This window comes from Cyprinus carpio, chromosome A5, assembly GCF_018340385.1.
Source record: "Cyprinus carpio isolate SPL01 chromosome A5, ASM1834038v1, whole genome shotgun sequence".
Taxonomy (NCBI): domain Eukaryota; kingdom Metazoa; phylum Chordata; class Actinopteri; order Cypriniformes; family Cyprinidae; genus Cyprinus; species Cyprinus carpio.
In genome coordinates, this window is record NC_056576.1 from 9,964,149 (window position 1) to 9,977,655 (window position 13,507).

At 36.6% G+C, this 13,507-nt stretch overlaps 1 protein-coding gene across 1 annotated transcript; it reads left to right on the forward strand.

The window, feature by feature from the left end:
• Positions 1-390: 390 nt before the first annotated feature.
• On the forward strand, positions 391-11,172 carry tbx1 (T-box transcription factor 1). The gene is given in 8 exon segments (XM_042753404.1): positions 391-826; positions 2,094-2,433; positions 5,453-5,554; positions 5,795-5,966; positions 6,542-6,697; positions 7,708-7,775; positions 8,411-8,511; positions 10,112-11,172. Coding segments are annotated over 8 exon segments (1,509 nt in total). The 5' UTR covers positions 391-639; the 3' UTR covers positions 10,495-11,172.
• Positions 11,173-13,507: the final 2,335 nt, after the last annotated feature.

Consider the following 13,507-nt stretch of genomic DNA (forward strand, 5'->3'; position numbering starts at 1 on the left):
AAGCAGATCAGAGTGTCTGTGTGCAGTTCTTTGGTGTATATAGTTCAGAGCGTCTGTGCGTGCAATGTTCTCTCCACTACCTGTGGGAAATAGCACAACATATAATTTGCTGTAAAATTACAGCAGGACATCCTCGTGACGTTTTCTTTTTCTTTTCCTTTTTTCTTGCCAGTGAATTCAAATTTGGTACAGTGATTGACAAGGTCCTTTTCAAATAAAACATCCCGTGGAGAGCGTGCACACGTTTTTTCAACCGTGCACGGGAGGCGTGGAGCTCGCGCTTCTGACATTCTCTCCCGCAGTAGCTCTTCTCCAGCGAGCCCTAATGACATCACCCAGACGAAAACATTTAATAAAACATTTTTATTTTTTTTGAAGCGCAATTGTGTGGAAGCGCAATGTTTTAATACAGCCGAACGTGTTCGAGCAGATCTTTTAATTGGAGCATATAAAGCAGAGCAAATTCCGTGGGAATAGTTTGTTTTGAAAACAGTGGAGAGCACCAACATCGCCAACAGGCCACTTCTCAAAGAATGCAACTTCGTGTACTTCGAGTTATTGTGTGTACTTTCTGTGTTGTCGACATGGAGTAGTTCGGAAGGGGGTGGAAGCGGTGTTCCTTGACTCGGTTTCTCGCTTATGGACGACAGTAGTCCCCTTTCTCCAAAGGCAAATGCTTTCAGTATTGCCCGTCTGATTTCAGCGAGGGATCAAGCAGGAAACACAACGTTTGACAAACACGCCACTAGCCTGGACAAGCAAGTGGTGCAAAACTGCTCCAGATCCATTAAAATGCATTACAGCACTGTCACGCGGGAGATGGAAGGTACGGGCACGATCTTGACAATAACCTTGTGATTTGTCGGGCTCGCGCGGTTTGTTTAACACTTTCGCGTCGCCCAGGGCGCGCGAGAAACTTTCAGTTAATGCCAAAGACAAGAATTTCAGTATTGCAAACATATTCAACAACACAGCATGTTGCCTATTTGTGCCCAACGCACAGAACAAATAAAACGCCGCGCGTACCTTTTCGCGCACTAATTTGTGCAATAGCCAGAAGTGCAAATAATTTCTCATAAGTTACACATACAACTTGTAAAACAGACTAGTCACTGCATGGTCCTCAAATGACATAAACCATTCATTAAGTACGTGCAGTGCAAACCGAAGCTTACAAACTGTCCTAGAAATCTAGGAAATTCAGATTCCACCTCCAACCCAAGGATGAGCCTGTCAGACGAGCGTTGGCACGGATAAAACTAATGGCAAAATTATGAACAAAAGGAAATAGCATTCTAGAAATGGACCGGGTAGTCGTTCCTTCGCAACATTAGTTGTTTGTCCGTGTTGCGCGGGTGTTTGTTCGCTTTGCGGAAAAAGAAAAAAAAAATGTTTACTCTCTGTCGTGCCAGCTAACCATTCTATTGTTAGAGGAGGGCGGTGTGGGCGATACACTTATCCAAAAGTAAATGGGTGCCGGAAAGCCCATTATAAGGGGCGCACTTCTCTGTCAATCAGTCTCGTCCCAAGGCGAGGAAAGGCACATTACCTGCAGTTCCTTATCTAAATAGAAATAAGAACCGGTTTTATCGCAAAGGGGAGGCCCTATGCGAGAGATAAGAGAGAAGTCTGGATTTCAGTTTAGCAGAGGGGCAGGACAGAGGCCGCTTGGAACAGTTCACAGCGCGCAAGCCTTTGAAAACAACAGAGCGCGAACACGCACAGGTTTAGATCATCGCTAATCAATACGAAGCTACTTAGGAAGGCGTTTTTACAGGTTCAGCGAAAAAGAAGACCTTTCTAACGCGGCTTTTCGTGTCAACTCATTCATCTAGGCACTATGTGTTAACCTAGAAGGAGACCATCGTTCTTTTAGTTCTTGGATTCACTCATACGATACGCGACACACTATCACTTGGGACATCGTGAAATTACTTTCTCTTTGAAATTCATAGGCGAACATATTGCATTCACTTGCATACTGTTGCTTTTGAACTCGAGTCCTGCGCAAATTGTAAATCCAGTTTTTGGAATGATTTCAGCAATATCAAGCCCGTGGCTGACGCAGCTGTCCCATTTTTGCGATGTTGCAGCCTTCACGACCAGCAGCCTGAGCAGTCTCAATACGCCCGGGAGTTACCATCTCTCTCCTTCCCCTGGGGATCCTTACAGCCATCATGAAAGCCAGTTTGAGCCGTGCCCGGCTGCCCAGCACGGCTACAGCTATTCCGGATCCAACCCAGCCCAGGCCCCGGCACAGGGAGACTCCGGAACGTCCAACTGCTCCTCGTCGTCGTCAAGCTCAACGCCGAACAAAACGCTGGTGAAAAAGAACCCTAAAGTAGCCAATATTAATGTACAGTTGGAAATGAAGGCGCTCTGGGATGAATTTAATCAACTTGGGACTGAAATGATTGTCACAAAAGCTGGGAGGTGAGTTCACAGTGAGTTTCTATACTGAACTTTGAGAAAATCTGACATCTAGTTGTTGTTTTTAATACAATTTCTCGGCATTTATGCACAGAAAAATGCAAGAGACTAAAGTAATTTTTAATTTAGCACCGAAACGTCGTATAATATTTAACATACAACTAAATGTATATTATAGTAGTTTTGAAATGTAAATTAAACTTCATTACCAATGTACTTGAACTACTGATGCGTTAAGCATTATATTTTGAGATAATCTGACATCTATTTTTTTTTTTAAATAGGCCTACAATTTCTCGACATTTATGCATACGAAACTACTTTAGTAATTTTTAATTTAACAATGACAAACGTTATAATGCTTAACATACAATTGCATGCACATTTTAGTAGTTTGAAATGTTAAACTCAATCATCAATGTACTTGAACTACTGATGTGGTAAGCATTATATATCGTTTGTTAAAGAATAATATTGAAAACTTTTTGGAGCAACTCAAGACATCTTAAAATCTACTTTTTGCACGGGAAAGATACATTTATCATCTTATTGTCAGGAAGTTCAATAGGTCCGATTCTGAATAAATACCCTTAACAGTGCATTAGCTTAGCACAATCATGGCCATTTACAATGAAGAGTAAACAGTATTGTGTGTATTTACAGAGTGATAAGACAGATAGCATGAGATAAAGTACTCTTTTAGCTCACCTGTATGCTAAAGGGTCCCTGCCTGGCTTTCACCATTATTTCACTAGCATATGCATAGCTATAGTGTCTTATTTTTATAGCCCGGTCTGTTTATTCAGGTGAATGTCAAGCTTTAGTTTGCATTTACTTCGTGGAAAGCAGACCGTGATCAAATGAATGCAAAATAAATGAATATATACACACTAGGAGACTAAGATAAATGCGCGTGAGCGTATACACACACACACACACACAGAGAGAGAGAGAGAGAGCGAGAGAGAGAGAGAGAGAAGAGAGAGAGAGAGAAAAGAGAGAGATACAAATTCACACTATAGGGAGTATTATAATTTGATGTTCTAAGGTCCGTTTCTATCAGTAAATGATCTTTTAAATAAAAACAACGTTGGGAAAGCCAAAGTGAGCTGAACTACTCTATTATTTTAGAAGCATTGCAACTGCATATTAATGACAATGAGGTCACTAAACCAATAGAAGCACCGTTCATCTAGTTTTTTGTTAATTTCTTGCAGCTGCTGTGGCCTACTAAAAGTCGGAGCAGTTCAATAGGGAATAATATTGCATGCATCGTAAACAATACTTGTATTGCGCAAGCAAATTAAACTTTTCTGATTCTGATAGTCTGTCGAACACCGCCATAAATCTGTTAATATTATACAGACCCTAGACATATTTTTGCACATCAAATTAGATTTTTTTTTCTCCCAAAGCCCGGAAGGTTCTAATAATATTTTAGTCAAATTTGCCCTATGGCTCAAACATTAGCACAGATTTTTTTTCTTCTCTTATTTTTTTTCCACAACGCATCAGCTGACGTCACTATCCTTTCCAATTAGAGAAGTATATATTTTAAGATGTTAAGTGTCATGTTTTCCGACAGTAACATTCTGATTACATTAATTTAGTTTTTCACAATTTCTGCCATATTTTACCCAATCTTTTATATGACTTTATGATGTAGGCCTATCAATTATTATTTTTTCATCAGTAGGCCGGAATAAATTAAAAGTGGTCGAAAAATGCCACTTCAGCTAACTTATCACTGTAACTTTAGCAACAATTTATTTTTAATTAATTTAATACAATTTCAGTGGATTTTTTTAAAATAATTTTTTATATATTGTGTATACTGAGCAAAACAGACAAGCAAAGCTGTTAATTTAAAAGAAACGAAAAAGGAAAGAAAAGAAAAAGGAAATCTGGTCCAAGTATGAGGAAAAACAAATTTAGAAGGTAAATATCCAAATATGCCCAAATGTCCAAATATAATTGTCACAATTTTAGGTAACTATATATTTCATAAACATTAATTTTATTTCAAAGTAAATGATAAGACTAGTACCATTTCAATCTGCAAAATCAGTGTGTTTTTCTTTAAGGGCTATAAGCGTATTAATATTGATCCTAATTTAAATGCATTATGTATAACTATTATACACTTATTTGCAAGGTGGCATATGGAATAGACACATTTTAATAATTTTACAAATTTACTTATGAATATAATCGTTAGTTCTATTTAGCAAGATGACCTTTATAAAGTTGCGGCCTATATTCATAAAGACCTTCTGCATAACAGTGACAGATGCGGCTAAAAGAGGAAGATTAAGGGAAAACTGTAATTTAAAAAAAGCAGCAGCAGCAGCAAAAATTTTAACAGCTAATGGTTAATAGCAAATATGTTTAACTGGTTGTGCGCTTATGTGTGTGTTCAAGGTCATCTGTCATTCCAAATGTACTTCATTGGATCTAAGGAAAGCCACTTTAAAAGCTACTTTAGCTTCATCTATCCACAACTAGCGCCCTGAAAAGAGAAAAGACATTCACGTCCAATGAACAATGATCTCAGTACCACTTTCACTGGTATGCAGCATGTGGTGTGCCTTCAGAAGGTTGCATACAGAGGGGCTTATACGGGTTCAGAATAATGTATTTGTGGACTCACATTTGAACACAACATGCGTTCTTATGTGTTTATTCTGCACAATCGACCATTGCATCCTTGAGCGCAGGTCTGTGTATGTCTGTGTGAGAGAGAGAGGGAAACACTGTGACTTGTGCTGGAAATAATTCTCGCGCGTAAAGTAGGCCTAACACTGTATATAAAGTTTGGAGTCAATATAAAACGAACGCATGATTTGTAGGCTACATTCCAATTTGTCAGTAGCATTTTGGCACAAAAATAGTTAGGCGTCACAATTTAAAGAGTCCAGTTAGAGAAGGCTTTACATAAATTGATTCCATAAATAGAAAACGCAGCAGACTGTTTACTCATGAATATATAACAAACTGATTACTTCTGCATTCTCCTTTTCAGACGAATGTTTCCTACATTTCAAGTCAAAATATTTGGAATGGACCCAATGGCAGATTACATGCTCCTGATGGATTTCCTACCAGTGGATGATAAACGATACAGGTATCCCATAAACCTAAGTGCCAAGGGCACATACCCAACCGCACACTATACATAAACAACACAAAACACCAAAATCAAAAATAAAAAACAAAAAAAATCAATTCAACGTTGCGTTGCATAATGTAATTTTAATTATATTTAGTGACTCATATTTATAGTAAATAGTATTAGTGTTACCAAAAGAGCCCAATTGTCCCAAATGGAGCACTCATTCTCTTTACTCTTTTCTCTATACTGAAGGTATGCCTTCCACAGTTCATCGTGGCTGGTGGCCGGGAAAGCTGATCCAGCGACTCCAGGAAGAGTGCACTATCACCCGGACTCACCTGCCAAAGGAGCGCAGTGGATGAAACAGATCGTTTCCTTCGATAAACTAAAACTAACCAACAACCTACTGGACGACAACGGACATGTAAGTGTTAGTTTTTTAAACGGATACCTACTTAAAAAAAATACAAATAAAGTTTTGAGATATTTGTAGTTTGTCATCTTTCATATTTATTTGAAAACAGCACAGACCAGTGGAAGAACGAGCAAATATTCCAAATATTACGCCTGTGACAAATCTGCACATTTAAAGGCAGCAGGCCTATTTAATATCACTATTTTTGTACAGTAATGTTGCAGTGGAAATAATTACATACATATTTTGGACGTTATAATTATATAATTAACGACACAACTGAGCAGGGGAAACGCGTAATATGTCCTCATTAATTTTTGATGTTTATTTATAGTCTACGATTGATTGCTTCTTAGATTTCCCACATTTAACAAAGCACTTTTAATATATATATATATTTTTTATTTTATTTTCCTTTTTTATGCATTAATGTGAAGTAACCTAAATATGCCAAATAAGAAGTTTATATCTATGCGTGAACCGCGGCTCCCAAACGGAGCGCTGATTCTGGCTGCTCTGGTGCCTGATATTTTTAATTTTTACTTTTTTTTTTAACCATGTTTAATTACTTATTGCGTTTGCAGATCATACTGAACTCAATGCACAGATACCAGCCCAGATTCCACGTGGTCTACGTGGATCCTAGGAAAGACAGTGAGAAATACGCCGAGGAAAATTACAAGACATTTGTTTTCGAGGAGACCAGATTTACCGCCGTCACAGCGTATCAAAACCACAGAGTAAGTGCTCAGCTCTGACACTAATTACTGCTTTTTAGTAAGACCTTCCTGTTGTCACATATGCCCACTGTTTATAATCACACAATTAAAGACCCACCAGTGGTTTATGTTTACGGGGAAATCCTAAATATAGCCTGCTTAATTGCTATATTTATCTATTGCTTGAATCATGCCACTTTATTTTCGAATGTGGCATTAAACACTAAAAGCACGATCCTAACAGAAATAAATTAGAGTTTCATGAGAATATTTTAGAATTGACTTTTAAATTTAATAGGCTACTTAAATTTAATAGGCTACTACAATTTCCATGTTATCTCAAACTACCTTTGTTTTTTAATTAGCACACAGTTCTAATTACACTGAACACATAAATAATTTCTACATCATTTTAATAAAAAGCTAAATTAAAATAAAATTGAAAACGATACACTTGACTATAGTTGAACGCTGAATAAAGATTGCGGTGTCACTTATGCTCTCGCGCAGCTGTCCAGTGTTTTTCTTCTTCTTTTTTCATCCGTCTTTCCTGCTCTGTCTTCTATCAGTTTGACCTCTTGATCTCAAACTCTCACCGCGGGCTTTACATTTGTTTTTCAACTCATTCCGGAAAATCACGCACACATCTTCATCGAGCGCTTTTCCATCGAGCTCGCGCGTTCATATTTAACATAAATAGTTTCCAATCTGTGTCCAAATAAATGTTGAAATGTGTTATTGTTAATATAAATACAATCGTCGAGTGTCTACGCCCTTTCAGGAATACCGCACATTCGTTAACATTGTGTTTACGCGATTAATTGAAGCGTAACATGGCAGAAAAATGAGTTTACAATTTAAAAAACGCCTTATACTAACACAAGCTCTGGAAAGGACTTTGAGAAATGATTACCTGTATAAACAAATTTCATTGTCTGAATAAAAATAAGTGAACAATATTGGAGGTCAATACCCGAATGTGTTCATTTGGCATCCCCACATTATTCATGTTTTCACTCTCTTCCTCTCAGATAACACAACTGAAAATCGCCAGCAATCCGTTTGCCAAGGGCTTCAGAGACTGTGATCCGGAGGACTGGTGAGTTTTTCATTTTTGCTTATGTTTAACTAACTAAAAAAAAAAAAAAAAAAAAAAAATTGTATAGAAAATATTATAAGGGCAACAATCAAATGCACATCAATGACGAAATAACAAACATACAGATAGGTACTGAATTTGTAGCATAATTGTATGCAATTGTAGCATGAACACTGAATTTGTAGCATAATTGTATTTTAAGTAAGTTTATTTGTAAGTTTTTGTTAACTTTACCATAAAAATAATGATGAATATATATTTGTTAAATATAATGAACATTTTTTATGCAGTAAAATTATACAGTAAAATGACCTTTCTTTTTACTTCTAAATTGCTGTCTTATATAATCAGGGGTTTACTGTTACATTTTGAGAGAGATATATATATATATATATATATATATATATATATATATATATATATATATATATATATATATATATATATATATATATATATATATATATATATATACATACACATATACATGTTTGCATATGTATAAAATGCCAAAATAATTAAGCTGAAAGACTTTTATTTTTGCCAGAATTCTATCAGACATCCCACTTATTCAAACAGACTAAAACAATGCATTCCAGTGCATGTCACTGATTTTTATCTTGCCTGCTTTTCAGGCCCAGGAATCACAGGCCGGGCTCTCTGCAAATCATGAGTGCGTTTGCTCGAACCAGGAACCCCATGTCCTCTCCCCCACAGAATAACCAAAAAAAAAAATGTCTTAAAAAAACAGCTAACAAAATCTCATTTTGCAACAAAAAAAGTGTTTTAAAACAATATTCTTTGTTTACAAATGAACATTTCTTCAATATGACAAGACAAATGGTCACATTTGCTGTATGGATAATATTGTGTGCCTATTACACATTTAAATCCATTATGGATCAAACAGTCTGTACAGGAATGTATGTTCACATTCATAAACACTAAACTGTACTCAGCTGTGATTACTGTGTAAAAGCCAATTCACTAGAAATGAGCAACAGGCCCAAATAAAGGCAGTTAGGATTTTCAGTCCAGTAATGGCTCCAGTCTGTTTGGTTTCTCAACATCTATGTTCCACTGGCCAAAAGTGTTACATTTGTCTAGTTGAGCACTGCAAATTTCAATACACAAAGGTTTGAACAGCTGCATGCCTGGAGGACATGCTCAGACTGAGATTTTTCAGTCCTGTGCTCTGTGTAAAACGATTTCCTGTGAGAATTCGCCTCTTTGTCTGAAGGACACTTATGACTTATCCTGCCAATCAACCACAGCACATCTCATTTCACAAACTAACTAAATTACACCACTTTTTCTTTACAGTTCAGGTCCCTGAGTTCATTTTCAGGGCTACTTACATTTGGTAAAGAGCCATTCAAAACTGTGCATCTGTACACAAACAGGCCTCTAATCAACAGTTGGATTGTGCAAAATAATCCCAAAAATAACATATCCACGATGACTCACTCCTGGTTATAATTCACCATATCATATTTTAAGGCAAGATACCGCAGGTGAATAGGGTAAAAAATTTACTAATAGATATCACCATACTTCTCCAGTTGACTGATTACATTAAGAATTGCAAACATTGCTTGTATTACAAGTTTAAGAAATTGCTTACATATGCACTTTTTTTTTTTAAATCTCTTAAAATGTGAGAATTTGATACAGTACATGTCCAGAACAGAACTTTGAATACTGTCTAATTTTGTTCACATAACAGAGTTAAAGGTTTTGGATATATCTCTTTTAATCACATCACAAATCAGAAAATACTGTCAACAGCCATGAAAAAAAAAAAAAAAAATCACCATATTTTTAGACATAAAATGTTGTACAGGTATATGCTGCCCTTTGTATAAACATTCAGAATATACACTGAAAATAATTTGGTGTAGAAACAATTTTCACTTAGAAATTGCTAGTAAATTTCACAATGACAAAGAAACTGAAAGTAACATTGAACTTAAATGACATTTTGAAGTAGAAAAACTGAAATAGTATTTTCTTGTAAATCATACTTGATTTATTTTCAACTTCAAAATTTCATTGATTGGAAAACTCTTTTGGTGCTACTGAAGTAGAGATTCCTGTCTCAGAAAATAATAATAATAATAATTTGAGAAAAGGCCTTTAAATATACATACTGAATTTGAAATTTAAACCCCCAATAAACGTGAATTTTAGATGTTTTCTTTCCACTAGTCTGAAACAACATGTTACAAAAAGCCAAACAGCCTTAAAATTGACCAATGCATGAAAAAAACCAATGTTTTTGCCTGTAGTGTCCTGCCTTAAAATCTTACATTCTCTCTTTTTTGCCCTGAACACAGAAGACAGCAGGCGAGAATATGAGCGTGACCCCAGCGGCACCCCCCTCCATTCCGACCCCGCTCACCAACTGATGTCCCGAGTCCTCAGCCCAGCCCTTCCGGTCCTTGGCGGCCTACACACTGTGCCCCTCACAGCCGGCCATCGCACCCCACCCCATGAACTACGCTTAGATGGACACCCCCAACCCCCAGACACCTTGCACCATCATCCATACAAGTACCCAACCACCTATGAACACTATCTGGGAGCCAAAACCAGACCATCCCCGTATCCCTCACCGAGCATAAGAGGCCACGGTTACCACCCTCACATGAACCCAGCCACAGCCAACATGTACTCTGCAACAAGTGCGCCAACTAATTATGACTACGCACCCAGATAATGACTCAGTTGGCACCCCGAATTGGGTGAGAGCCTCACAGGACAAAACATACTGAGAAAAAAAAACACATACCTTTGTGTCCCAGACTCATGAAACATGTTGAGCTTTGGGTCGGGCACATCTTTTGCAGTGGCTTCTAACCTTTGGAAAGAGAAGCTGTCATATTTATTGAAGGGAGAAATGTCACAAATGTCCTTGTGGATCATTAGGATGAGCCCTGTGGACCCAACATTAGCTCTGGACGTCCTGTGAACACAGTGGCAGGGCACCTGGAAACTGCAGTATAACTAGTGTTTGGAGTAACGAGGAGGACAAAGACTTCTTTAGACAAATAATGCATTATCACGGACTGGAATTGAACTTTTGTGTTGGATGCACTTTTTGTTTTTGCTTTTAAAAAGCCATAAATTATATATTACCCTTGAGCCATTGAGCTTCTAGATAGATGGCATATTTGCATGTTGCGCTGTTTTGAAGGTGCTGAAATGCCCTGAAATGATTTTTTTTTTCCTGGTTGAGAATGTTTTTTTTTTTTTTTTTGAAAATGCTAGACCACCTTAAGCAGGTCCCTGAAGCTTGTAACGTGGCACTGACCTACAGCAATTCAAATAAATAAATGAACAGAATGACTGTGCTGAACTTGTAAAATAAACATTAAATATTTTACCTTTAAACATGTTCCATTACCCTTTGCAATTCTTGTCCAGCTTTATCTAATTCTTTCCTTGGAGGAAACGCAACTCCCATTCTCCTCAGAACCCCAAAAATGTTTGAGTTGGAAAGAAATTATTGATGCATTATCAAATAGAGAATTGTGATATTGTCAGCTTGGGCCTATTTCAACCTAAAAAAAAAAAAAACGACTGACTTAACGGCAAAGAAATGTTTCAATATTGCTAAACTACACGCACACGGATATATGGTTTAATTAAAAAAGGTTTATAATTTACTTAGACTCTGGCTACTAAATGGATACTAATAAAAAAAGTGTAACCTTGTAGCCTTATTTGAGGCTGAATAAGACCTATAGCAGGCTACATTTACAAAAAGAAACGAAATGCACAAATTAGGTAGGTTATAGATGTAATTCTCAGTGTTTACGTAATTCTACTTACACAAACACTGTAAATGAAAATGAGCCCTTATTGAAATAGATTAGCCTACTACAGAAAAGCGCGTGGCAGCGGTTTCTCTGCGGCGTGATTTAGGTAATCCCAGGGTAGAGGAAAGAAACGCTTGCACACCATTGACCTCTGACAGCTAACGACTTTCTGAAGTATCAAAGGTTAAACAATGTTTCCAGCCATTTGAGCGACGACTAATTGATCGTATAATTTTTTTGTTTGTGGTAACAACTCGATGCACTGGGACCAGCAACGCCGTATGCAGACATTTTAAATCGCTATGCGTTAATACCTAGTGATTAAATCTGAACCGTGAGATATATAGCCTTTATAAAAATTGCAATGAAAAACAAACACGAACGACAATTTCACTATATTTTTACGTATTTTATGCATGCTAAATAGGCTGCCAAAAATTATTCTTAATGCCATTATGGCCTATAGCCTATGTATTTCTATGGCTGGAATTATAGCCTACTATTTATTTTGTAATAAACATGCATTATAAATATAAAAAAAATACTTTTCTGATACCCTTTTTAAAATGAATAAGTTATAAATATAATAATATACAATATATTGTAATTGTTTAATTACTTTGATACATTTAAAACATTTAAAATAAAAATATTTAGCATACCATAGCTTACCAACACTTGCTTAAAAACACCTAATCACAAAGATAGTAGCTAGTTTTTCATAAAGACTGTGCATATTCATCCTTGTAATTAAATCTTTTAACAATCCGTCCATTGTCAAGTGAAGCGCACATGTTATTTCCCTGCTTTAGTACATTTGGGGCCGGAAGAGCCCGTTTGGAGGATTGGGCCTCCCTTCGCGTGAGCCTGTTCCCGGCTAGAGGTAATGAGTTTGGCCCATCAGGAAGGCCGGGACACCCGGACCCATGGCTCTTCCGTCAGGGGTCTATCCATCTGTGTTTTCTCTGGTAGCGCTTCGCCTTGATGAGAGGGGCCGACTGGGCCCCGCGGTCGCGCAGCCTGTGTACCTGCATCCATGAATGATGACTGACGGCTGTTTCCAACAATGACCGCTTCCAAAAATGCTCATTATTTATGCGCTGAATGCACCGAAATTCATGTCCGTCTTTGAAGTCAAACATGATGCGTGAGAAGTTCAGCATGAAAACAGTTTGATCCCAGAGGAAATACCTGCGCTTCGAAAACACACACACACACACACACACACACACACACACACACACACACACACACACACACACACACACACACAGTGACAGATCTGAGTAATTATGTGTAAACACGAGTTCGACATTAGGCTACAATGTCATAAAGTCAACACTTGCTATTAAAATGAAATAAATCAATTAATGAATAAATAAATAATAGGATAAATAAATAATAAAAGTGTTGGCCTATAATTCAAGATAAATTAGATCCTAATATGATTAATTTTAAAATAAACTTGTTAAATTGTATGCAGTAAATAATTAAACAACAAAACAACAATACACTAATACAATTTAAAATAAAAATAAAAATAAACAAATAAAAAAAAAAATAAATAAAAATGTAAAAACAGGCCATTTGTTCAAAAAAAAGAAAAAAAAAAAAATTTAAATCCAATATTTTAATTAACTGGACAATATGAGCTTATTTTATTATAAATTTTTATTATTTTTAAACCGGAACAACAGCATTTCCACGAAAAGACATGCACGAAATAAAATGGATTGTATTATCGAATGAAAACCAGTTGTTGGTCTCATAACGCGGGGAGATAAAATCGACACTCTATAGGCCTATGGCATTGAATATCAAAGACTTTCAGCCATGAGCGTAAAATAAAACATAATTATAAAAAAAAAAAAAAAAAAAAAAAATCCACCTTTGAACCTTCTTGTTTTTAGC